Raw genomic sequence first — 24,382 nt, 5'->3', positions numbered from 1 at the left:
ACCAGGTCACTAACATAACTTCATTCTATATACCAGGATACCGACCTAAACTAGGTCACTAACATAACTTCATCCAATATACTTGGATACCAACCTAAACCAGGTCACTAACATAATACCATCCTAACTATCAGGATGCAGATCTAGTATATCAATAAACATATCAAGCAAATACCCGGATACGAATCCGATAAAGGGCCGGCCTTGGTGCCTTAGACCCTGTCGATATAGTGAGGATAACTCACCTTGCAACTGCCAAACCGAACCACGAAATCATAATCCCGAAGAACTGCCCAAGGCTCCAACACCTATAACCATCAATGGTCCATTGACATAAATATCCAAATTACCATAATACCCTTGAAGATCAAACGGGTCAGAGTCAAAGTCCTTGGCCAAAGTCAACCTTCCTGATTGACCCTACTCGACGAGTCAACCCATTGACTCGCCAAGTTCTTAAACTCAGAAAACTGTCATATCACGACTCGACTCGCCGAGTCACCCCATGACTCATCGAGCCCATCAATCTCTGAGTCTTATCCTGACCAACTCACTGAGTCTCCACTCAACTCACTAATCTGAGTCTTAACCAAAAGAGGTTGGGGGTTCTGCGCTATGACTTGCCGAGTCCACGGAAATCTTCATCAGACTCGCCGAGTTTTTCATCCAACTCGTCGAGTCCATGCCCATCATCATATGACTCGCCGAGTCAACTCATGCGACTCACCGAGTCAACTCATGCGACTCGCCGAGTCTCTTCAGTCCTTCATCCATACATTCACTTTTTGAGCCATGCAGAGTCTCCATACTTTAGATCCATCCTCCTAGGGCATGACTCTCACATAAAGCTACCAACTTTATGTGAGTATAAGGTGCTATTGGCCCAAAACAAGCTAGGGCTAGGGTTTAAGACAAGAATGCTTCACAACCAAACCAAGGGCTGATGCTTTATGATTTCCTAGACCAAGGCAAGTCTAGATCTAAAGTTGCAACCCCAGATCTAGTCCCAAAACCCGAGATGGATCTCAAACATGCTAAATAGCCCCAAATCATCATCCAAGAATAGTTCTAGAAGGAAAGATCTCAAAGCAGCGACTTGTTACCTCTAGAATGTGCCCAATATGAATTAGATTTTGGATCTACATGAATTCCTTGATACTAGCCTCTTGATCTACAAGCTTCCTTCTCTATATTCCTCCTCTAAAGCTCAAATCTCTTCAACAATGGAAGCTCAAACGATTTTAGGGTTTACTGACTCCCAAGGGTAACAAGGATCTACATGAATTCCTACGTTGGGCCCCCACCCTCAACGTAGTGTGTGTTCTACATCGAGCCCTGCTCGAATTATAGATTTGTCAATCACCAGGCCCCGCCAGACATTGGGCCCCACCCGATACACACATAATCATATAAACATATAACCTTACTAGCACATGTAATAATCACAAATACTATAGCATCCCATACATTCATCGAGCCCCGCCTGGAATCGGGCCTCATCCAATAATCATAAAAACACATATTGATAACTAACATACAATATCCTCATCAGGCCCCGCCTGACATCGGGCCCTTTCCCGGTAAACATATCATCAAATAACACATGCAAGGGTCGAACAGACATCTAACATCCTAACATAAAACCATGGGCCAACATTAATGCCTTCAACCCACTAAATCCAGTGAGGAGACTCACCTCGCATTGCCGAACACAAAGACAATCCCTGGTTGCTGGCTGACAGAGTCCCCAAACTGTCAATATCAAAACAACACCCAACTAACAATTGGATTCCAAACCATAACCATAAATCCATATTCGGGGTAAAAAGACCATTTTACCCCTAAGCCAGCTTGGTCCAAGACTATGACCAAAAATCACAACTTAAAAGGCCCAAAATCCAAATTACCAACCTAGGCCCAAATATGGCCTAATTTTCCAAATTGGGCCCAAACCCCTTACATGGGCCTTACCCTAAAGCCCAACCAATATTCCTAGTCCAAGACACTTATACTCAGATGGTCCATTAAGACTCAAACACCCAAGCCCCAAAAGGAAGCCCAACACGAAGTCCAGAATCCAAAACTCTCCTGACTGAGTAAGTGGGGCGTACTCGGCAGTACGCTAAGCATACATGCAATTTGTCTTGTACGCTGCGTATACAGACTTGTATGCCCAGCATACTCATCCATTAAGCCAAAAACTCCATTAAGCACTTAATTCTCAAGACCAGGAGTCCAAACCATAGATCTACTTCTTAAAAAATGTCTAGAACCATAAAGTCACTGACTTGGTGACTTTGCATGCCCTAAAAGAACCCAATCTCGAATCATAACAGTCTACCTCAATTAAATGAACTCAAACTCAATCATGGGGGATTCTAAGCCTTAAAGGTGCCAACTTTATGAATCTAGGACCATAAAAACACCAAGAGTGGCAACTCTAAGCTCCAGGAGTTGTATTAACCACTAGATCTCATTCTTAGGACCAAAATGAACCAAAACTCATACAAATTAGATCTAAGCCAACAATGAACAAGATCAAAGCTTTTTACCTCAAACAAGTTGGAAGTGCAAAACATAATCACGATCCACAAGCTCTTCATGATTCCCAACCTTGCACCAAAATCCATATTCTTGTGTAACGCCCTGTTTCGAATCGTTTCCCATTGTAGGGTGATGATAAAGGAGTGGGTATTAGCAAACTTAAAACACTTTAATAATTGAGTTTGGGCTCATTTGGAGGTGGATGATGTAGTTTGGATGATTCGGGTATTCGGTTTGTGTTTTGGAGCCCAAGAGTATTGGTAAAGGCATTGGTTCGAACATTTGATGAATTTTGGATTTAATTTTAATTGGCTTTCAAACTAAATAAAGTTTATAGAAGTGTGGGGCTTCTCATTACCTTTCTGTGGATATAAAGAACATCGAAAACGGATAAGGGATGCAAAATTTATGATCATTTGAAGTTAGAAGGGTTTGGACCAAACCGGGTACGCATGGCGTACGGGGGAATTTGGACGCGGGAGCATTTAGGAACTCCATGCGTTCCCCAAGGGAAAGCACTACGTTTTTCATGCCAAATTAAAACCCTAATTTAGGGTCTTGGACCCTATTTAAAGACCTTAACTCACCTCCAACCCTCATTTCCTTTAGCCTCCATCCTCTCTAACCCTAATAGCGAAACCCTAGCCTCCATTTGAGTGATTCTTGAGCTTAAAAGTATTTATGAGTATTTTTGGTGCTTGAGGGGGAAGAAGGAAATTCTTGAAGATTCATTGCTTGACTTAGAGCTTTTGGATCCATGCTTTGTGCACCTAGATCTACCTCTAAGGTATAAAGTCTCAACCTCGACAACTCTTTCATGTAGATCTAGCTAAGTGGTATTTTGTTATGGTTTTGGTCCCTTTGAGGTGGTTCTTATGAGTAGAAGTTACTCCAGAACCTTTAAGCTGCATATTTGGTCCTTGTTGAGGTTATGGAGTCATAAAGTTTGGTTCTTGATGGGTATAAACCTTCCATGCATGATCTGGTAGTCATTTGATGAAGTTTGGGACTTAGGGTTTTGATTTGGGTCCCATGGAGTTATGCTAAGTCATAAAGTTGGAAACTTTATGACTTAAGAAGTCCTTTGAAATCAGATCTGGACTTTTGGACTAAGGTCTTAAGGTATTAAGAAGTTATAAGTCATTTTTGGAGTGATTTTGACCTTTTGGAGTTTATCTTTGGTGATTGGGATTCATTAAGCCATGAAAAGGCTTAAAGCCTTCGACTTTATGGATCAAGTCACTTATATTTAGCTATTTTGAGATTTTGGACGTTTAGCCTAAAGGATTAAGTCAATAGAATGACTTTTGGGTGGTCGTCGTGAACGTTGTGCGTACCACTGGGGAACATCGTGCGTTCTACCTATGATACCCATTTTTGGACCAGTGACGTACCCCGTATGTACAAGCCATGTATGTCGTACGTACGTCTAATCAGATGGGAATTGGGCCTTTTGGACTTAGACTCTTAGAATGGGCTTTGACTGGTCTGGATTGTTTTCTTGGGCTATGAATTAGTTGGTTGGGCTCTAGTTAGGCCTCAATACTTTGAGTGGGCCTTAGGTATAGATTGGGCCTTGAGTTGTGTTGATGGGCCATTAGTGGGCCTTGGGCCAAGTTTAGGTTGGGCCCATTAAGGAAAGGTTAAAATTGTCTTTTACCCTAGGAGTGGGACTTATAAGTTGAGACCGCGGTTAATGGATTATGGCATAATTATTAATTGTAATTTTTTTGCTGTTAGTGTGGGATTTTCGGTTCGGCAGCCGAGTGTTATCTGATTTGCATCGGATCGAGGTGAGTCTTCTCATTGTATCCATGGGTCGAAAGCACCAATGTCAGCCCATTACTTGTTATGTTGAATGCTAGTTGTCTCTGTGATGCTTTCATGGAAGACCATGGTGGGAGCCTATGGCACTTGGATATCAGACCATGGGGGGATCCCATGGCAATCCAGGTAAAGACCATGGGGAGCCTATGGCAGTCCAGGTAAAGACCATGGGAGGAGCCCATGGCAACTATATGTATGTCGCATGATATTATGTCGATTGTATGTTATGTGGTATTTTGGGGAACTCACTAAGTTTTGTGCTTACGGTTTTCACTCTATGTTTCAGGTACTTCGGTTTCAATTGTAAGAGCTCGAGATGGTAGCAGAGCACAAACCATAAGTTTTCGCATTCCGTGATTTACTCTAATTTGATAATGTTTTGTTAGCTCTGAATTACATTGGTTTTATGGAAATCGTTTGTATTAATGATTTATTAATCTAAAAACAAAAAAATTTATGTCATGATTTTTCGGGACGTTACAACTTGGAAATGACCCAAAAACACCAAAATGCACATCATTAGCTCAAAATCACAACCATAGAGGCTTAGAGACGATTTTTAGGGTTTTGGGGACTTGGAGGCTGGTAAAGCGGCCAACCCTAATGACTTAATGAGTTTATATAGGGTACAACTTCCAAATTAGGGTTTTCCCTTTAACCCTCGTACACCCAGCGTACGAGGTCTTGCATCCCCGTTCTGACCCTTACAGTACGCTAAACATACACAAAATTACACCTAGCATAACACCATTCGCATCAGTACGTCCCATGTACTCCCTAAGTACTCCCCGCATACTAGGGTTTCCCCTTAAACCCTAACACGTTCTGAAGGTTGTAACTTCCTCGTTATAAATCCGATTCCGATGATCCATATATCCATAAAAGTAATGGGGAGCTCTACACTTTAATCAGCTCATACTAGCCTTGCAATTTCCTGAACAAGCCTCTATTTTCCATAAAATCTTAAGCTGACAAATTACCGAAATACCCTTGGCTCCAAAACACAAACTGAACACATAGATCATCCAAATTACGTCATCTACCCCCAAATGAGTCCAAATATCAATTCTTCAAGGATCCCAAGCCCTCTAATACCTAATTCTTGATCTCGACTCCTAAATGGGAAACGATTCGAAATAGTGCATTACTTTTGACTCAATACATGCCTGAGTAAAACAGTCATAACTTATTCATTTCAACTCCATTTTCGGTGATTTTTATATGCATGAGAAGGTATTTCCAAGCCCCATAACCCTATATAATTGTTTTTTTCTTAATACATGTCTGAGTAAAACCATAATCCATGAAAGAAGCCCAAAATATCACTTTCCCATTTTACCCTTTTGCTTTAAAGCATAATTCGAGGGTTTACTCACTAACCAACATTATCAACATCCGATAATGTCTAAAATTTATTCCCTTGAAGCCCAAATCCTTTACATGATCGAATTACAGTCCACAATCCTGAAATATAAAACATCCCGAAATTAGATGTTATAGTGGATCTGCGGAATCCATGTTTATATGTGAAAATGCGGTTTTTTATGTCTAATTTTTGGAATTTAACCCCAAAAAATGTCTATATCCGGAAAAATGCCATGAATTTAATGGGGAAAAAACTTAACTTGGTAAGCTATATATGAGTGTTTATGTTTCAAATGTAAGAAGAAAGATTAATTAGAGGAAATTGGTGAAATGAGGCTTTTCCGATGAAGTCTTAACTTTTTTACAAATTTTCCCTTGTGACCTTTTGTTTACCCATATTAAAATGTATATATGTGGAATAGGGTTTTTGGTTCTTTCTTAGTAACTTTATCTTGATTTCCTTTCATAGTATATAGTTTGTGTATATATAGAGGCTTTAACCTCTCTATCAAAGCAAGAAATATATTCCAGAAATATAAGTGTTTACAAACCCTTAGGTGCATGTTAGCGACAAAGAAAATCCCGAAGAAGCTTCCTCTTTTGAATCATATGAAGCTGATCATTCTTCTCATAGCTTATCCGGTTCTATAGCAAAGGTAAACTTGTTTATTTGAAAAGGGAAAAATATATTATTTTCCCCCTCTTACTGAAGTGTAAAATTATATTTGAGCAAATTGCATGAAATAGGCAATGTACTTTACTCTTTTTTACTAATAAAGCTGATGTACTTTATATTTCTTTACACTTACTAGCAACATGATTACATATTTTATCAAAAATAGCAATATATAGCCAAAAACTTGTAAAATGTAACTATTATACTCATAATAACAACATACTTACATTTATGTATTGATAATAGCAATTTGTAACAAATACATATTTTGATACTCATATTTTGAGACTAATAAATGATTATTATTTATTTATTTAGTTTTTTGCAAAAACTAGGGGTTAAAGCGCCACCTATTAGAACTGACAGTAAATGATTATAGGGGTTAAAGCGCCACCTATTATACTCATAATAACAACTGGTGGTTGTCGAGGCCAACACAAATAATAACCCTAAATATTACACACTAAAATAGTGTATAGTGGTAAAGGGATCGAATCCACGGAGATTGGTTCAATTTATAACTCTATGACAAATCTCTTTGTAAAAATACTTGTGAAATGACAATAAAAATAAAATGGGGGGTTTTGGTGTTTTGAAATACTTGAAACAAACTAGAATTAACTATGATTTAAATAGACAAATGCAACAAAAATAAGAGTTTGATGTAAAATCAATAAGGGAGAGATGGTTGACTTAAAGTTTCCTCACTTTGACTTTTGATGAACATATCATTAGAATCCAATGGTGCAATACTTTGATTTAAATCCTTAATTTGGCTATAGTAATCCAAGGAGCTTGAGATTACCTAGACTTTTCTTAATTGTTGAAATGGCTAGAGAAGCTCATAACAATTTCCTTAGCCAAAGTCACTAATTCCAAATAGCATGTAATTAGTGAAAGTTAACTAGCATTAAGAACCAAAAAGTCACCAAATCCAAGAGGGGTCAAATGCTTTCACCACCATGTTGGAGGAAATGTTTTTATGATTGTGTGAAGCAAAAACAACACAAAAATCATTTGTTGCTTGCTAATTTGAGGATCCTTTACTTAATCAAGAAATTAGCCAACTAATCACCACAAACACATTTAAACCCATGAACTAAAACATACAAGTAGTGATAAGATGTTAAAACACAAAACATTCCCATAAAGATTTAAGAACATGTTCATGGATTCTTCAACATTCAACAAAAGTTCAAAGGATTAACCAAAAGTCAACCAAGATTAGTTTAGCCAAGCATGGCTAAACTCAAAGAAACAAAGTTAGAGAAAATTGTACCAAACATTAAGCAAGAATCAAGAGGTAAAAATATGAAGTTCTTCAAGTGTTCTTGGCCTTCAAAAGTCTTCAAAACTCCAGAGAGAATCTCCAAAAATCGGATGCCCAAGAGTCTCCAAAAGATGGGCACCAACCTTCCTCAAATAGCCTTCCAAATGGATTTTCGAAATTGCCCCTGCAGGAGGTTGCGCGACCCCCATGCTGTTGCGCGGGTGGGTTGCGCGGGTGGTCCCTGAATGTAGCATCTTTGAGGTTTTGGGCCTCCATAGCTTAGCCCACTTGGCCCAGTGCGAGCCCAATCAGCTCCTAGCCCATTTTTCTTCAAGTTTTCTTCAATTTAAGCCCAATTTGGCTTCTCCAAATGATTCATAGCTCGCAAACTCGCCCGATTAATAATCTATGCATGCTTGAATATACTCCCGCATCTTGCAAATTTAAATGTTTATTTCTCTCCAAGCCTTCAAATAATCATCAAGCTCGCTCCATGCATCATCTCCACCACCCATCAAGCCTAAGATCCTTGTTTTCCACCAATTCTCATCGCTTTCCATACGTCCCGAATATTCCCGCTCCACTAGTCTCCATGAAATCTGCAATAAAGCTCACGAAACTAGAAAGTGCCCGAAATAGTCATAAAATAACAAAAAGGAAAATATGCATGAAAATTAACTAGATTATGGATGAAATATGCTAAAATAAACTATAAAAAGAAGTAAATAAAATGAAACTATCAACAACATACTTACATTTATGTATTGATAATAGCAATTTGTAACAAATACATATTTTGATACTCATATTTTGAGACTAATAAATGATTATTATTTATTTATTTAGTTTTTTGCAGAAACTAGGGGTTAAAGCGCCACCTATTAGAACTGACAGTCAGGCAAAATATGGAGTTATATAAAGAGGAGACGATGCGATATATTTAAGGTTTCCGAATAAAGGATATCGTGAAAAGATATTGGACCATTGTGTTGGATATATTGTTGTTACAAGTACATTCCACTTCTTTCAGTTTTTGTGTTATCTTTTCTTATTAAGGCATTGTACTTTGAGATTATACACCTATACCCAGTTTTTTGGTACTATAACACAACAAAGTTTGCCGAATTTACACATTTAGTTATTCAAGTATTTTTTGTGTTGAATAAACCATTAAAGATGAATTTTACATATCAATTACACCATTATATGACCTGATACCGGAACAATCGGTTACTTAAGTGACTAAATGTGTAAATTCCTCAAACTTTGTTGTGCTATAGTGTCAAAAACCCCATATAGGTATGTCAAGCCACGTCAACATGTCACCCGTAAACCGGATACAATTTCCCCCAAACTCGTAATTAGTCATTATTTCCTGACGTTAAGGACCAATTGAACACAAAAAATATTTGAGTAACTAAATGTGTAAATTCTTCAAACTTTGTTGTGTTATAGTGCCAAAACCCCCTATACCAAATATAGCAATTGCTATAATTGAGTAGATTTTTCAAAGTATAATATTGTAACAGAAAAAAAAAAAAAAAAAAAAAAAAAAAAAAAAAAAAAAAAAAAAAAAAAAGTAGGATTCTATAATAAACATGAAAGTACATTGTTATTTCTTGCATATCACCCTACTTTTTGGCCACTTCACTCCAACTTGTTTGACTATCAATTTTTCTTTGTCTATCTCACTTTTCCTTCTAAGGCATTGTATGTTGCTATAATTGTAACTTTCAGAAAAAAAAAAAAAAAAAAAAAAAAAAAAAAAAAAAAAAAAAAAAAACCGTATTAAGGTATTATACTTTATAAACTTATAGCATTGTACTTTAGGTTTTTTTTATTAGGCCATTGTAATAGCAGTGAATATTGATGACATTGCTATATTTAGGTAGAATTTTCAATACAAAGGAATGAAAGCATGATGCTATAACAAACAAATCAATGAAAGTATGTTGCTATTTCTTATAAAAAAAATTGATGAGTTTATTGCAGAAGCTGGAGGTGTTGCCTCGGATGCTTCCGGAAAGCCTTTAGACTTTTCAAAAGGAAGGTATCTTGATCTGGACACAGGTATCATTGTTACCAATCGCAAACTTATGCCAGCTGTCTTGAAAGCAGTTCAAGATTCACTCAAGGAGCAAGCTTTGCCATCACTGTAAATTTTAAAAGGTTTGTGTTGTGCATTATCTCAGTTTCTAAAACATGTTCTTGATTGTATTATTATTTTTAATAAAGATAAAGAGCGAATTATGTTTTCAGGGGCTGAATATTATTACAAAAATATTTCTTGTTTCCTTACAATGTTACATAAATCATCAATAACAACTATCATCTTAATACTTTTTTTCTCTTTCACCCTGTCTTGTCCCAAATTAGATCTAGCAGACATGACGATTGACTGTTTGTCATGAAAATGTGTCGGCTATTAACTCCTTGTTGATTCACTTGGTGCTAAGCTTTCATGCATATGGCTTGTTGCTAATAGAGATTTTCAGTCATCTGTGGCAAATATCCTTGTTAGAGTGTAGAAAAATAACAAAATTGTATGCATACGTGGATTCATATGGTATTTTTAGTCCCAAGAAGAAACTTTTGGACTTAGCCATGAGGCATTTTAACCGTATAATTCCTATGTCTTTTTTCCAGAGTTATTTGTTCTGTTGTGCATCTCTCTCTCTCTCTCTCTCTCTCTCTCTCTCTCTATATATATATATATATATATATATATATATATATATATATATTTGTGTGTGTGTGTATTATACGTATATACATGTATTTGAAAAACTAAAAGAGCAGGAAAGGGAAAACTAACCTATCCCAAGGCCCATCATATATAGTAAAAATCCCATAGCACTAACAATATTTTAGGCTTGTCAAGTTTTGAATGGTGAACTTCTTTTATTTAATTTCTCACTTTAACCAATAGGCTCTCTTCTGAGGGACAATGTATTTGTAAGTCTAGTATGCATGCATATGTGTGTCTATATAAGTTTGTGTATATGTATATTGTGTATTTGTATTTATATATTATATCAGTATGTGTATTGAGTCTCATGCATACATCTATTCTAATAAATAAATATTTTTTTGTCACATGTCACACTCTCATTCAATTTGCAATGTCATTTTGTGGTTATTTCGAAATATTTTTTTTTCACATGTAATTTTATGAGTATTATAGTTTATTAAATTCAACATAATATTTTATTGTAATAATTGCAATAAATATAATAATAAATGGATATCAATTTCATTAATGAACTTACCTTTTAATTTCAAAATTCTCAAATTAAAACTCATTATTTTCTTTTTCTTTTTTTTATTTAAATTATTTGTTTAAATTTAAAAGATAAAAAAACATTTCAATTATAATAATTCATTATTTTTCTTATTTTCTTATAAATTCAAAATTGTCAAATATTTTGACCATTATATTTTAAAAAAAAAATTAAATTAACCGATGTAATACATAGGTCTCACAACTAGTATATAATATGTACGTACATAACAGGTTAATAGCATAATAAGCGATAGGTTTAGCTTTAGCGACAGAAATAGACATTAGCAACTTTGGTTAAAATTAGCAACAGTTGGTCGCTTAGTTTTTTAATACAAATTCTGTCACTAATCAATGGTTATGGTAAATTTGCAACAGAATGAATCCATAGCTATATTCATTGCTGTACAAATTTTCCGCTGGTGGAAAAGATGATGAAAATTAAAGAAATTGTGCCCAGATGTTTGATGTACTAACCTGAGTTATACAATAAGATGAGCCATTAGTACAAGTACTTGCTGAGTCGAATTCAGAATCATTGATCGATTTTGATGACCGATGAGCCTTAGCCACACAACCCGAGTGCACCTTTTGATGGTTGTGGGTTCGAACCACCTTTGAACCAAGAGCTTCATTTGATGATGAATTTTGTCTATTTTCGCGTTTTTGTTTTGTGGGTCGTTGTCTTGGTTCGCTTTGTGACCGTGTTTTTGCTCTTGAAGACTTTGTTCGGGTCATGTAATTGGGTTCATCGTGATGTGATTGTGATCCCATTTGTGACACTGTAGAATAAGCCGCGTTTACTGGCTTATTTTGCAGTCTGGGTGAATTTTCTTGTTTCCATGGCAATGAATCTATTGAGAATCTGCGTGATGACTGTCGATAAGTTATAAAGCCGCTTGTCTTGCTTTCGAATTGTCCGATATTGTCATTGTGATCCTAAAGAAATAATACAATATTGCTTAGGAATTAGTATATTATGTAGCTAATTGAATTTGCCCTATCCTTTTTTACAACCGTCGGTCAAAATACAGATGTGGTCAAATTTTATGCCTTATAGAGCAACTTTGTACACATAGTTGTAGTTTTGTAACTCATTGAAAATTTTAACATGTTATAGCTTTTGAAATTGATTTTGTATTTAGATGACATTGCTATAGTAAGAATGAGAGTTTACGAATTGTGGTGCACTCAGACGACGTTCATGAGCTATCACAAATCCTCTTCTACCTGTGGCATGAAGATGGGATTGTGACTCCACATCTTCAACCATTTGAATTCTTTGATATCGAGCTCTAACTTGAATAGAGACAAGTGCCTTCATGCATCTAACCATGGTTGTGGTTCGCTTACGCACCAAGTGTCCCCTCACCAAAGCTTGTAGCTTCACTAATCCACGTAAAGCACACAACGCCCTTCGTGCCTACGTACAACCAATGTTAGATTCATTAAGGATGTCCTAAATAAATACTTTATAACAAGAAGATCCTGGAAAAAGGTTATTCTTTTAGCAACTTCTAAACTGGCCCATAAAACACCCTCCCAAAAGTATCATATGAGATATCATAGTCAGGTGACTTAAAATTTAAAAGCCCATACGAGCCCAATCTACATTGGAAATGAAACTGTGACTACATCTACCAATCTGCTTTGACCCGAACTACCTGTTTTTGTGAAGATAGTAAAAAAAAAGGGGGGGGGGGGGGGGGGGGGGGGGGGGGGGGGGAATAAAGTTGGTACCAAATATGAACGGAAAGCCGCTTGAATTCTTGTTGCAGCTGCAGCTAAAACCACACAAGGGAGTCCATATGTGGCGGCTTTGGGAGGCGGCACCACCAACATGGTGGTGTAGTTTTGCTGCTGAATCGCATAGTCGAACAAAGCTTGTGAAACTAACTGGGAGGTGATGATGGAGTCAAATGATCGGCAACTCTTGTGATTGACTACTATTTCTTTGTTATTTGATTTCCTAAAGCTCCATCTCCTCCGGTGAGAAGGTGATGGAGTTGCTGGAATAATGGCGGTGGTGCATGGTGGAGATGTGGGGCCACCTTCTTTCTTGTTGATTTTCTCCTCCTTTTTGCCTAACAAGTTTTTGATCCATCTACCTGCCTTACCCATATCAATAGAGGTTGTCAATATAGATTCATGGTGTGATATATATATATATATATATATATATATATATATATATATATATATATATATATATATATATATATATATTTCTGAGTTGGGTGTTCAGTTGACTATTTTGACAAGAAATAGAAGAAAAAACGCTAAGGCCTGCATCGACTGCTCTACTTATGCCAAATGACACTTTGACAAACACTTATCACTTGACCTTGCCACATACACACGCACAACCAAACTGGGTCAAACAACTGGTTCTTGTTACGGGATTTTCTTCACCAATTTTGAACCTGAAGTGTTATTTTTTTATTTCAAATTTGTCTTCTTTTAAAATTTTAAAAAACAGAATTTTAATGAATTCTTGTAATTCGTTTGGTTTATTTAAACTTTTAATGTATAATCAATCATTTAAGTATGTCATTTAGAAATATATATATATATATATATATATATATATATATATATATATATATATAATCTTTAATCTTTAATATGAAATATAATACAATATGATTTCTCTAGTCTTTAAAAATCCTTAATTTTCATTTCTTTTTTATTCGATCTATTATCACCCTCAAAAGACATGAACCTAAGAAAAAACAAAGCAAATATTATCCTCCAAAAAGTGTGGCAAGCATATTTCACTATATATATATATAGATACAAGCTCTCCCTGTGATTTGCATACTAGCACTACATAACCTTTTTCTACCGCTACCATCCAAAACAGATGTGAAATCCCATTTATGCCCTTGGAATAAACTTAGGCCTCTTACAAACTGATACATTTTCACTGTAATTATATCTGAGAACATCTTCATGCTCCATGGTTGCATGCAATCAAGTTTTTTTTTAGTGTGTGATAACATGATCTTCCAATGACCCATGAAATCAAGATCCAGTAAATCTTTGGAGTGAATGGATCTATGATCAAGAAAATGAATGCATCTAGATTCCACATAAGTTGTAATTTGCTGCCAAAAAAATCAAGTGAACACATTTTTAGATTGTATCCAATGTTACTTTATTAAAAAAAATACTGTATTCAAAATACAAGCGCCTTTTCTGTATTTTGTCCATTAAAAAATGAAGCCCTTTAATTGCCTAGCAACATTTAGTGCTTTTTAGTTTTTAGAAACTATATATTTACCAACAAGTAGACACACTCACCACCAAAGAGGCAACAAGAATCATAGAAAATGGCTTGCCATCAAAACCTGTGGCTTCTCATTTTCCGCTTCAATTTCCCTTTTTGCCCCTTCTCTAATTTCCTCAACCTTCGTGTCCCAAATTTTGTCCACTAGCTTCCATGTATCATCACTAATAATTTGAGTCTACACACAACAAAAGTGCAACCATTTTTTATTATTAAAAAAAATGTATGGTTAAAACTTAGAATTTAAAATTATATCTATATAGACTTGGCACTAACCTCCATTGGTCTAGGAGCACCAAAAGTTGCAAATCCAACATTTCCAGGTGCAAATGTGACCCTACCTGGAAGTGAAGCACCATGGATTCCCCACCTTCCAGCATATATCAGTGCACCATATTCATCAACAGGGGTCACACGAGGCTGAATCATTATAAATATTAAAAAAAAAAAAAGTAAGATTGTATGACATAATGTTCAAGTGGGCCCCGTTTGATACGAATGAGATAACAAACTATATTGTGTTTGGGGTGTATTGGACTAGGAGTGAGACCGATGTCAATGGGAGTAAAAATTACATTTTTTTGTCCAACCCAAAAAGGTGGAACAAGGGGGTATAGGGACACACTCTTGATATCTCATTTGTGAAAAAAAGACATAAATACCCTCCTCATCCCCATCATCGAAAATAACCCTAGAAAGCTTGTCTAGTTTAGTACTGTCTCATGTAACAAACACAAGAACAGGACTAGATGAGCTTTCTAGGGCTATTTTCGATGATGGGGATGAGGAGGGTATTTATGTCTTTTTTTCACAAATGAGAGATCAAGAGCGTGTCCCTATCCCCCATTGTTCCACCTTTTTGGGTTGGACAAAAAAATGTAATTTTACTCCTATAGACATCTACCTCAGTAGCCAAAATTAACTAGGGATGTATATGTTTAAGATAAGGATTCTGATATTGTATACATTTAAACGTTTGGTATTTCAAAAAAGAAAAAACTAGATGAATGATCAATGATGTATCAAGGTAATAAAAATATGTTACGTTTATTGAAATGCAAAATAAAAGAAGCTGATAACTAGATATACATGTACATTATCGGGTTGACTAGTTTGGAAATAACCTGAGGTATCCGAGGGCTATTCTTGTATATACTCCAAATTTCATCGGCTTCAATTTCTCCCTTCTCAATTAGAATATCTGTAATTTTTTTAATAGTTGTGTTAGCAAAATGGAGGGTTCCACATAGAAAATGCAGCACCTTTCAAGTCTGTTTGGTTGGATGGAATGGAATGGAAATGGACAAAGGAATGGAATAAGCAAAAGGTTTTAGAATGAGTCATTACATTCATTCTATGATTAAATTTGGCTGGCCTTTAGGAATGGAATGAATTTTTTATATGAATTATTTTATCTAATAAGTAAAATTAATGTATAGTTTTAACTCTACTTGATATATTATTTAATTATAATTGAGTAATTATTCATTTAGAGATATAGAAAAATTAACATAATGAAATCTTATTAAAACCCACATAATATTATAACAAACTATGTTTTTAGGTACATTTTAATATAAATTGTAATTAAATAAAAATCATGAAATTCTTTAAAAAAGATTTGTGCCATTAAAAATTACGTAAACAAAAATGGGTTATATTGTCATTTTCATTATTCCATGATGGAATGAAAAAAAAATAAAAAAATACAACCCCCCATTAAGGTGTAAAAATTAACAAAAAGGAAGGAATAATATTCCTTCAGGAATGGTCCATTCCATGAGGCAAAAGAAACAGGTTTTTCCATTCCGATGGAATGAATCATTCCACACCTTCCAAAGACTACCTTAATGTTGCATTAATGCACATATTTCATACACAAATATGGATGTGAACATGAGGGTTTTGATTAATAAATTATCTTCCACGATATTTTATCCATATATCAAAATTATAACAAACCACTTCATATAAAAAAGCAAAAAAAAAAAAAAAAAAAAAAAACGAACCTGTGATCTCTTCTACAGCAGAATAATGTTCTCTTAAGACAGAATAACATTTTTCCATGGCAAAACGCATGTACTCATCCTTAAGTGCTTCAAGTTTTACTGCAAGCTATGAAAATAAGTCAACTATCAGAACATCAATTATAATAATAAAGTTGATGCATAAAAACAAAGACTAAAACCGAAAAATATAATAATTAAAACCAAGACTAAATCGGTTGAATGGAATGGAATAAATCAAGCAATGGAATGAGTCATTACATTCCATGATCATGTTTGGTCAGCCTATAGGAATCGAATAATTTCTCATATGAGCTTTTAATATCCAACATAATTCATTTACAATAAAAATAAATAAATAAACATTATAAATGTTCAACTAAGATATGATTGAAGAGATGACACTTACATTTGGTACTAAATCATGATTCTTTCGGTAATACGCCTTCCCAAATGATGTCATTCCAGTTTGAAGAATTAAAAATTCAGCAAGCATAGAAGCTTCTAATGTAGCTTTTGCAGATATCCAGCATAAATTGTCTAATCCAAACATCTCCTCTTCAATTACTCTCGCTATAATGAAAAAATAAACATAACGAAACATCACACAAGTCAAAATTTATAAATAAATAAATAAACAAAGATGAGTAAAGTTATCTTAAAAAAAAATGGAAATTGAATATACATACGAGCACAGGCACTGACTATGGAGTTCACATAATCTGACTTTCTTTTAAACACACGCCCTGGAACTTCTACGTACTGAAGGTTTGATTGGCTTTTAACAGAATTGATATCTGTCTGCATGCATTTTGGAAGATTTTCAAGATTTACCAATCAACTTTACACATAATCACAGAATTTTTATATATATAAATATTTTATATTTATATTTACCCCTGTGAAAGGTCGATAGGGATCTGGAAAGTAGCATGCCAGAATGGAAACTGCTGCTTCTCTATATGCCAACCTTATTCTAAGCTCTTCAGGTACTTCACTTTTATCTTCTTGACCTGTTTCAAATGTTCCTTTTTGCTGCAATTTTGAAAAAGAAACCATGAATAGGGAGCAATATGTTGAGTCAAGGATGTTAAGTGAACAATTAGGGGTTTGGTTTGCAGAAATCAGAATGTTTTTGGATGGAATCGAATCTTGTGAAAGGAATTTGAATATGATGGAGTTTAAATCCATGATCCATATTCCATCGAGTGTTTGGTTGGAAGGAAATGGAATGGAATGGAATTCAATTTCATTTCATCCTTTTGTATATTCTGTTTGGTTTGTAAATCTGTCAAAGGATATGGAATGTATATAATGACAAATGACAGAATTGCCCTTCATTGCTATTTGTTTTATAAAATACATATTGGAAAATAAATTTCAAATGCTTGTAAACTATTTAAAGTACCATTTCTATCAAATTTCTGTTACAATTTTTTAGAAAAATATTTTTAGGTGAAAAAAATAAATAAACTTTACATATTAGATGGAAATGCTATTTTTCAAAATTAAATTCTTTAGAACTAGTTTTTGATTAAAAAAATAATAGATATTTAAAAAATAAAACCATATTTGAGTATTCTTAACAAGGAAATTTGTGGTATTGAATTCCATGAGTTTTAGGATGAAATGCTTAAATCCATCAGATAAAAGATTATGTGAATTCCAACAGAAATAAATTCCGCATTCCGTTGCAACCAAACGCCAGAATGGAATGGAATTCAATTCCAATTCCGGCCAAATCAAATGGAATCCTGCAAACCACAACTTCTGACACCTTACCCTTTTCAAGGCCTCAAGAAGCTCTTCTCGCCCTATGTAGTCCAAATCCTTTCTAGCAGTCAAAATACCAGCTTCATTCCTGTCAACTTAATCATTAGCTTCTATAAATAAAACCATAACTGAAAAAGAAAAAAAAAATAAAACACTAATGCATCAATTACAGTATATTCTGCAATTCTGCTCCAGTAAAATCTTCTGTTTTCTCTGCAATTTCCAACAATAACGTATCCTTCTCCTCCTCAGAACGAAAATACTTGTTTTTTGCATGCACCTAATAAACCACACTTATAAAAATCATCAAAAGGTAAAATTTAAAAAAGTTGGATTCCAAAAATGATAATCTTTTAGGGGAAGTTACCTTCAATATAGCCAATCTACCATCTTGAGATGGCAAACCAACCCTTATTATTTTATCAAAACGACCTTTTCTCAAAAGGGCAGGATCAAGAATATCCAGCCTATTTGTTGCTCCAATAACTAACACTTGAGATGTTGACTCTTTGAATCCATCCATTTCTGTTAATATTTGAAGAAGGCCTTGTTCCCTTTCTGCACCACCCTTTTAAAGTATATAGGATAAAGTTAATTGCAAGAAATAGCAATGTACTTCTGTAAATTTGTTTATTATAGAAACGTACTTTTTTTTCTTCCTATTACCAACATGTATGTTAAAATTTCTACCAAATTATAGCCACGACAATTGGTTAGAACTAGTGATAGACAGGGACCATTTTTGTAATTTTTTAAACATATGGACTGTTTCTGTACAAAAATCTACACAGGGACCTTTTCTATAATTTACAAGCACAATTTTGGTAATTCATTTTCTACATAGGGACCAAACCTGTCAACATACAAAAGTCTTAAACACATGGACTGTTTCTGTTAAAAAAATCTGCACAGGGATCTTTTCAGTAAATTAAAAGGACAGTTTTTGTAATTTATTTTGCCAACATATGAAATTCTTGTGGACAAAGTCTCAAACTTAAAAGTATACTATTCATTTCCCAATTCAAAATATTTTATAACGTCCCAATAAGGGAAAAAATATGAAAAGTAGAAAATGACAACTGGGTGGTATTTATAAAATATAATGTCCTAATACGAAGAAAAAAAATGAAAGTGGACAAGATAATTCGGTAGAGTTTTTAAAATGTAATGTCACAGTAAGAAAAAAAAAAGATAAAAGTAGAATGTTATGATTGGGTGATATTTCAAAGTACAATTTCCTTAATAAGAAAAAAAAATCGAAAGTACAATGATGTAATAGGAGGTTTGTAGGTTGAAATAAGGAAGGCATTGTTATTGTTATTTGTTAACATACCCCACCAATGTCGGGCCCACCACGTTTGCTACCAATAGCATCTATCTCATCAATAAATATGATTGATGGAGCAAATGATCTTGAACTTGAAAAAAGGTCCTTCACACGAGATGCTGCTACCCCTACAAACATCTGTGCATACACAATTTCTATAATTACAAACTATCATCACATCACATATTGACATGACATGACAAGACAAGACAGACTGTACTGTGTTTGGGGTGCAAAAGACGTAAATGCCCTCATCTTGTGTAACAAATGCAGCCTAATTAAAGAAAAAAAAGTGATGAAGTTGATAAGAAGAATTTGACCTCAACAAAATCAGTGCCATTTGCAGCAAAGAAAGGAAGACCTGCTTCACCAGCTATGGCTTTTGCTAGAAGGGTTTTACCAGTTCCAGGTGGGCCATGAAGTAGGACACCTTTAGGACAATATATGCCTTTATTTTGAAACTCTTCCTCATTCTTTAATATCCTAACAATTTCTTGTAATTCCCTCTTTATATATTCCTGTCCTGCAAAATCATCAAAGGATACGCCAGTTGTTTCTTCTGCTGATATAAACTTGGCCCTGGGGAGTCGCACAAAAAAAAATTAGAAACCTGTTTCTGTCAAATTAACTGCAACACCATTGCTAGGATGAACACTATAAATGTTTGAATTCAAGATTTGTATTTCAACTTATTAAATATTATGTTCAATGTAAGTTATTAATCATCATGTGATTGAATGTTAATTGCATTTGTATCGTTACTCATATAAAAAATAATTTATTTAAGTATTTCAAAAAAAGAATTGTCAATTACAATTTCAATCCATATAATGCTTCTCAATCATTTTTTCTTCAGCTTCATTTCTAGAAAAAAGGGTAAGATGGTAATTTACTCTCATTCAAAGTGTTCATTAAGTCCAAAAAAGAAACAGTCTTTGTTCACACAGTACTTACTTCAGACAAATATTATTAATCCATTATAGTATTTAATCATTTCTAGAGACAAAAGGGTAAAATGGTCATTCACTCTCGTTAAGACAGTTCATTCAGTCCAAAAAGGAAAACAGTCTTTGTTCATACAACTTACTTTATATAGATATCATTTATCCAATCTAGCACATAATGGGAAAAAAGAAACACACCCTTAATGCAGACTTAATATAGAAAGTAAGGGAAATGAGGTTTTTCCCATTAAGTCCAACCTTTTTACAAATTTGCCTTCATTATTTTTTCAAATCTTGAATATTTTTTAACATCATTTTTTATATATTCAGCCCAAAAAAAAAAGTGAGTATTTTACTTACCGACTCTCGCCTAATGATCCAAGTGCCTGGTTTTTTAGAGGCTGTTTAATCTTTTTAGGAGGGGTTCCAAGATCACAAGGTATTAATTTTGCATAAATTGGCCTCATTATATTATCAATCCACACGTATAATCCAATAGCAAGAGCAAGTCGCATTGACCACACAACAATAGTTGCAACACTCGAATACACCTCTGCAGGAATATTGTTCACATTAACAACATCAACATTCACAAGTTGTTGATGCAACTTTTTCCAAACATCATTCCAGCTGTCAATAGGCATTCGATCAACAATATGTCTCTTGAAAACTATATCTTTTTCTGACTCGCTTTTTGATACTCCATCCTTGTAATGTGGTAGAATCACTGTAAAAAGGGAAAATCAAGGATTTAGGAAACATTAGGAAATTGAAGTAACGATTAATAAAACAATCTTGCAACTTATTTGCTGAAATAAAAACTCAAAGATTCCTATTGTATGGTTTTATGGTCTATATATGGTAAAGGGTTAAATGCAAGAAATAGCAATGTATTTGCATTGATTAGTCTATTATAGTATCCTAAGTTCATATACGTATATAAAGTACTTGTCAGAATTCTAATACAAAAATACATTATTTGTATTCACAGTATTATTTGGAAATGATCTGAAATACTAGAGTTACAATTCCAAGATTTCCAAGATTACTGTTTCATCCTGACAAGCCCTCAACTTTTTGAAATGAATTGCATTAACTAACATGGGTTTAGGATTTTGGGTTTAGGGTTTAAGGGCATGTTGAGATAAGTACCAAAACAATCATTACCAATGAGACTTAACCTGATACTGTCTGCCCATAATTTGAGTACTCCATATATTGAACATTATTTGAATTAAGGAGCCTTAAGAATTCACTATACTCGATCTTGTGAGAATTTTCAGGGTCCCACTCTGTTCCCTTTAACTTTTGCTGTATTGTCAATAATGTCCTGCTCCAATTTGAAGCCATAACAAGCTGTCTTTCTAACTGTGTATTTGCTTTTCTATCAAGCTCCTCCAGCTTGTTTATGCGCTCTTTCTCTCTATCCTTCAGCTTCTGAAACACACAATTTATCAAGAAAAGTTTTATTATTAGGTAATAATTGAAGTATAGCTTTCTAACCCTGCAAAAACAAGTTTTTTATAGCTTAATTATTCCTATACAACCAATTCATACTTTCTTGTGGTCTTCATCTTCTATTATACTGGTAATTACACCTCTAGAGACCTAGTAACAAAAGATTGGTCTTTTGTGTGACGAATTTTCAAGTTTTTCCCAATTTTTAGACAAAATATGAAACCATGTTTCATTCTAGGGCCAAAATATTGAAAATCTTACATGTAACCTACTCAACTGGTTGAAAAATGGTTGTATAATTTGTAACGGTTGGATAAATGTTAACCCTTTGGAGAATATATATACTTTTTCATAGTTGAAAACGAGTAGGATTACACCTTTATCTCTTTTTCAGGCAAGGAGAGAGTATATAACAAGTTGATTAACCAGTTACTCTCAATCCTTGCAGAATTTCCTACATTTTTAAACCCACTGTTGTAGCATTGGTAGAACATACTGTAAATTTCAATCAATGTATCAATTTAACATGAACACACATAAAAAACACAAGTTCAATCCATAAATAAAACTAGAATCAGAATATCATAGCAGTCAAATTCATGATAGTGCAAGGTTGAATTAGGTGATCAACCTCAAACAGCTGCGAGGACTCTGCATCCTCGTTGTCGGGAGTAGACGAGGACACAACAGAATTCGAAGACAAAGAAGCCCTAATTTTGAGTCTATTATTGCCATGAAAAGAAAACTTTGTCCTGTTGAGCTTCAATCGAACGAATTTAGGAAAGAAAACATGGGAAGATGAAGATAAAGAGAAGGGTTTGACTAGGGTTTTATCAGAAGAATGTAAAGACACCATTTCCATCCTTGTTTTCCTTCTATCTTCCTTATCTTTGGCAACAATGAGTTGAGTTTGCAGTCAGTGCCACGGGACACCAAATGTTCTTGAGAGACAAAAAGGGTTGTTTGGTAACAGCGATATTTCAAAATTTCGGTGTTTAGAAATTTTATAAAGATTTTAGAGTTTTTTTTTTTTTTTTGAAATGGTTCTAATAAAAAAATTTCATTTTGAGAAACCTTGAATGCAAATAGTCATTACCGTAAATGTCTAGATCCGTTGAATTGAAAGAATTTTGCTAAAAACAAGTATTTGTCATTTTATAAAACTTGTTTAAGAATCATTTGTAAAATTTTACACAATAATCATTTTAAATATTATATTCTTAGTCTCTTATTTTTCCTTTTACATTTTCATTCTTTCTTTCACAATTATTATATATTTTCTTTGGGATTTTATAATATATCTCCTGAAGAGAGATAAAAAAATATTAATTAGGAAAAATATTACCATAATTAAATATGAAATTCAATTATTATGAATATAATTAATGCAATTCACATTTAATTATGGTAATATTTTTTATAATTAATGCAATTCATATTTAATTATATGATAATACTAGTTGTAAAACTCGTTTATTACACGGGTTGATTAAAATGTAAATACTAAGTATTTTTTAAAATAAAATTTTCAAATAAGGATTGAAATTTGGAATAAAAAACATATTAATTGCAATTTAGTATAATATTTATTACATTTGATAGTTTACATATATAAATATAAGTATTATGTGGCTTTTTAATTTTAAAAATTGAAAAAATAACCATATATTGACATGTGGATATTATTTATTTAAAAAATATCATAAAATGACAAGTGTCAAAACTCATTAGAGATTGACATGTGGCAAAATTATCTTCATTTATTATAATAGATTTGTCATGATTAATATTTTTTATATCTCCTTACGGCATATGTTAGAAAATCTTATTTTCAAAATATATAAATATTTTTTTGTTGTCTATACTTTATCTAAAATATTCAAACTACGATACATAATTAAATATTTTCGTTTTCTATTTTTTACTTAAAACATTTTGAAGTATAATAACATAATTTTATTACTTTTTGATTTTTACATGATGTAAATTTTAAGATTTATTTATTTATCTTATACAAATATATTTATTTCTATGAAATTCGTAACTTCTTCATACGAGCTCCATTTTCGACATTTTTTATATTGTTGGTCTCCTATTGAAGAGTAAATAACTTTCATTTAGGTTGTTTTAGCTAACAACCAACCGATTTTTATTTCAATTTCTGTATCGCACGCTGATTTATTGTGTCGCACTTGAAATTTTGAAAAATCATAATTCCTCATACGAAATCACATTTAGGCATCCTGTATATTGACGCGTTCCTATTATTTCAAATTTCGTTTACATCATTTATCCAAATTTCATTTTTATTTTTAATTGATACTTTTAGCTTTTTATCTCGTTTTTAACTGTATTTTTATACAAATATTATTTCGTAATAATATTTATCCGTATAACATAAATACAATATTATATACAAAGAACACTTTGTAAACACATAACACATAAGAAAACTTCTCATTTATTTATTTATTTATAATACAATTTACATTTAAACGACAACGTAAATGAGGGTCTATCCGTGGAAAGTCTAACGAAAAATGTGGATGTTACAGTATCTTAGCTAATAGTTGACTTCGCTGCTATACATGCTAAAATAATTAATTATATGAATAAAACATTC

The 24,382-nt window shown here is 33.6% G+C and overlaps 2 protein-coding genes across 2 annotated transcripts; both read right to left on the bottom strand.

Annotated features, from left to right (window-relative positions):
* Window positions 1-9,711: 9,711 nt before the first annotated feature.
* Window positions 9,712-13,083, bottom strand: LOC145100624 (protein IQ-DOMAIN 19-like). The gene is made up of 4 exons (XM_079037826.1): window positions 12,703-13,083; window positions 12,140-12,385; window positions 11,440-11,901; window positions 9,712-10,181 (listed from the first exon to the last, which is right to left on the bottom strand). The coding sequence occupies exons 1-4, from the start codon at window positions 13,081-13,083 to the stop codon at window positions 10,161-10,163; spliced, it is 1,110 nt and encodes a 369-aa protein (XP_078893952.1). The 3' UTR covers window positions 9,712-10,160.
* A 602-nt stretch (window positions 13,084-13,685) lies between these two features.
* On the bottom strand, window positions 13,686-22,730 carry EMB3144 (AAA-type ATPase family protein). The gene is made up of 16 exons (XM_079034582.1): window positions 22,391-22,730; window positions 21,483-21,738; window positions 20,662-21,028; window positions 19,678-19,936; window positions 19,364-19,495; window positions 18,398-18,598; window positions 18,201-18,310; window positions 18,040-18,118; window positions 17,155-17,292; window positions 16,947-17,058; window positions 16,667-16,830; window positions 16,261-16,366; window positions 15,376-15,452; window positions 14,528-14,671; window positions 14,266-14,429; window positions 13,686-14,069 (listed from the first exon to the last, which is right to left on the bottom strand). The coding sequence occupies exons 1-15, from the start codon at window positions 22,619-22,621 to the stop codon at window positions 14,286-14,288; spliced, it is 2,520 nt and encodes an 839-aa protein (XP_078890708.1). The 5' UTR covers window positions 22,622-22,730; the 3' UTR covers window positions 13,686-14,069; window positions 14,266-14,285.
* Window positions 22,731-24,382: the final 1,652 nt, after the last annotated feature.

This window comes from Lactuca serriola, chromosome 4 (assembly GCF_051521515.1).
Source record: "Lactuca serriola cultivar US96UC23 chromosome 4, Lser_US96UC23_V15, whole genome shotgun sequence".
In the NCBI taxonomy this organism is placed as follows: domain Eukaryota; kingdom Viridiplantae; phylum Streptophyta; class Magnoliopsida; order Asterales; family Asteraceae; genus Lactuca; species Lactuca serriola.
The sequence above is the reverse complement of the archived record's forward strand: the minus strand, read 5'-3'. Positions and strand labels throughout refer to the sequence as shown.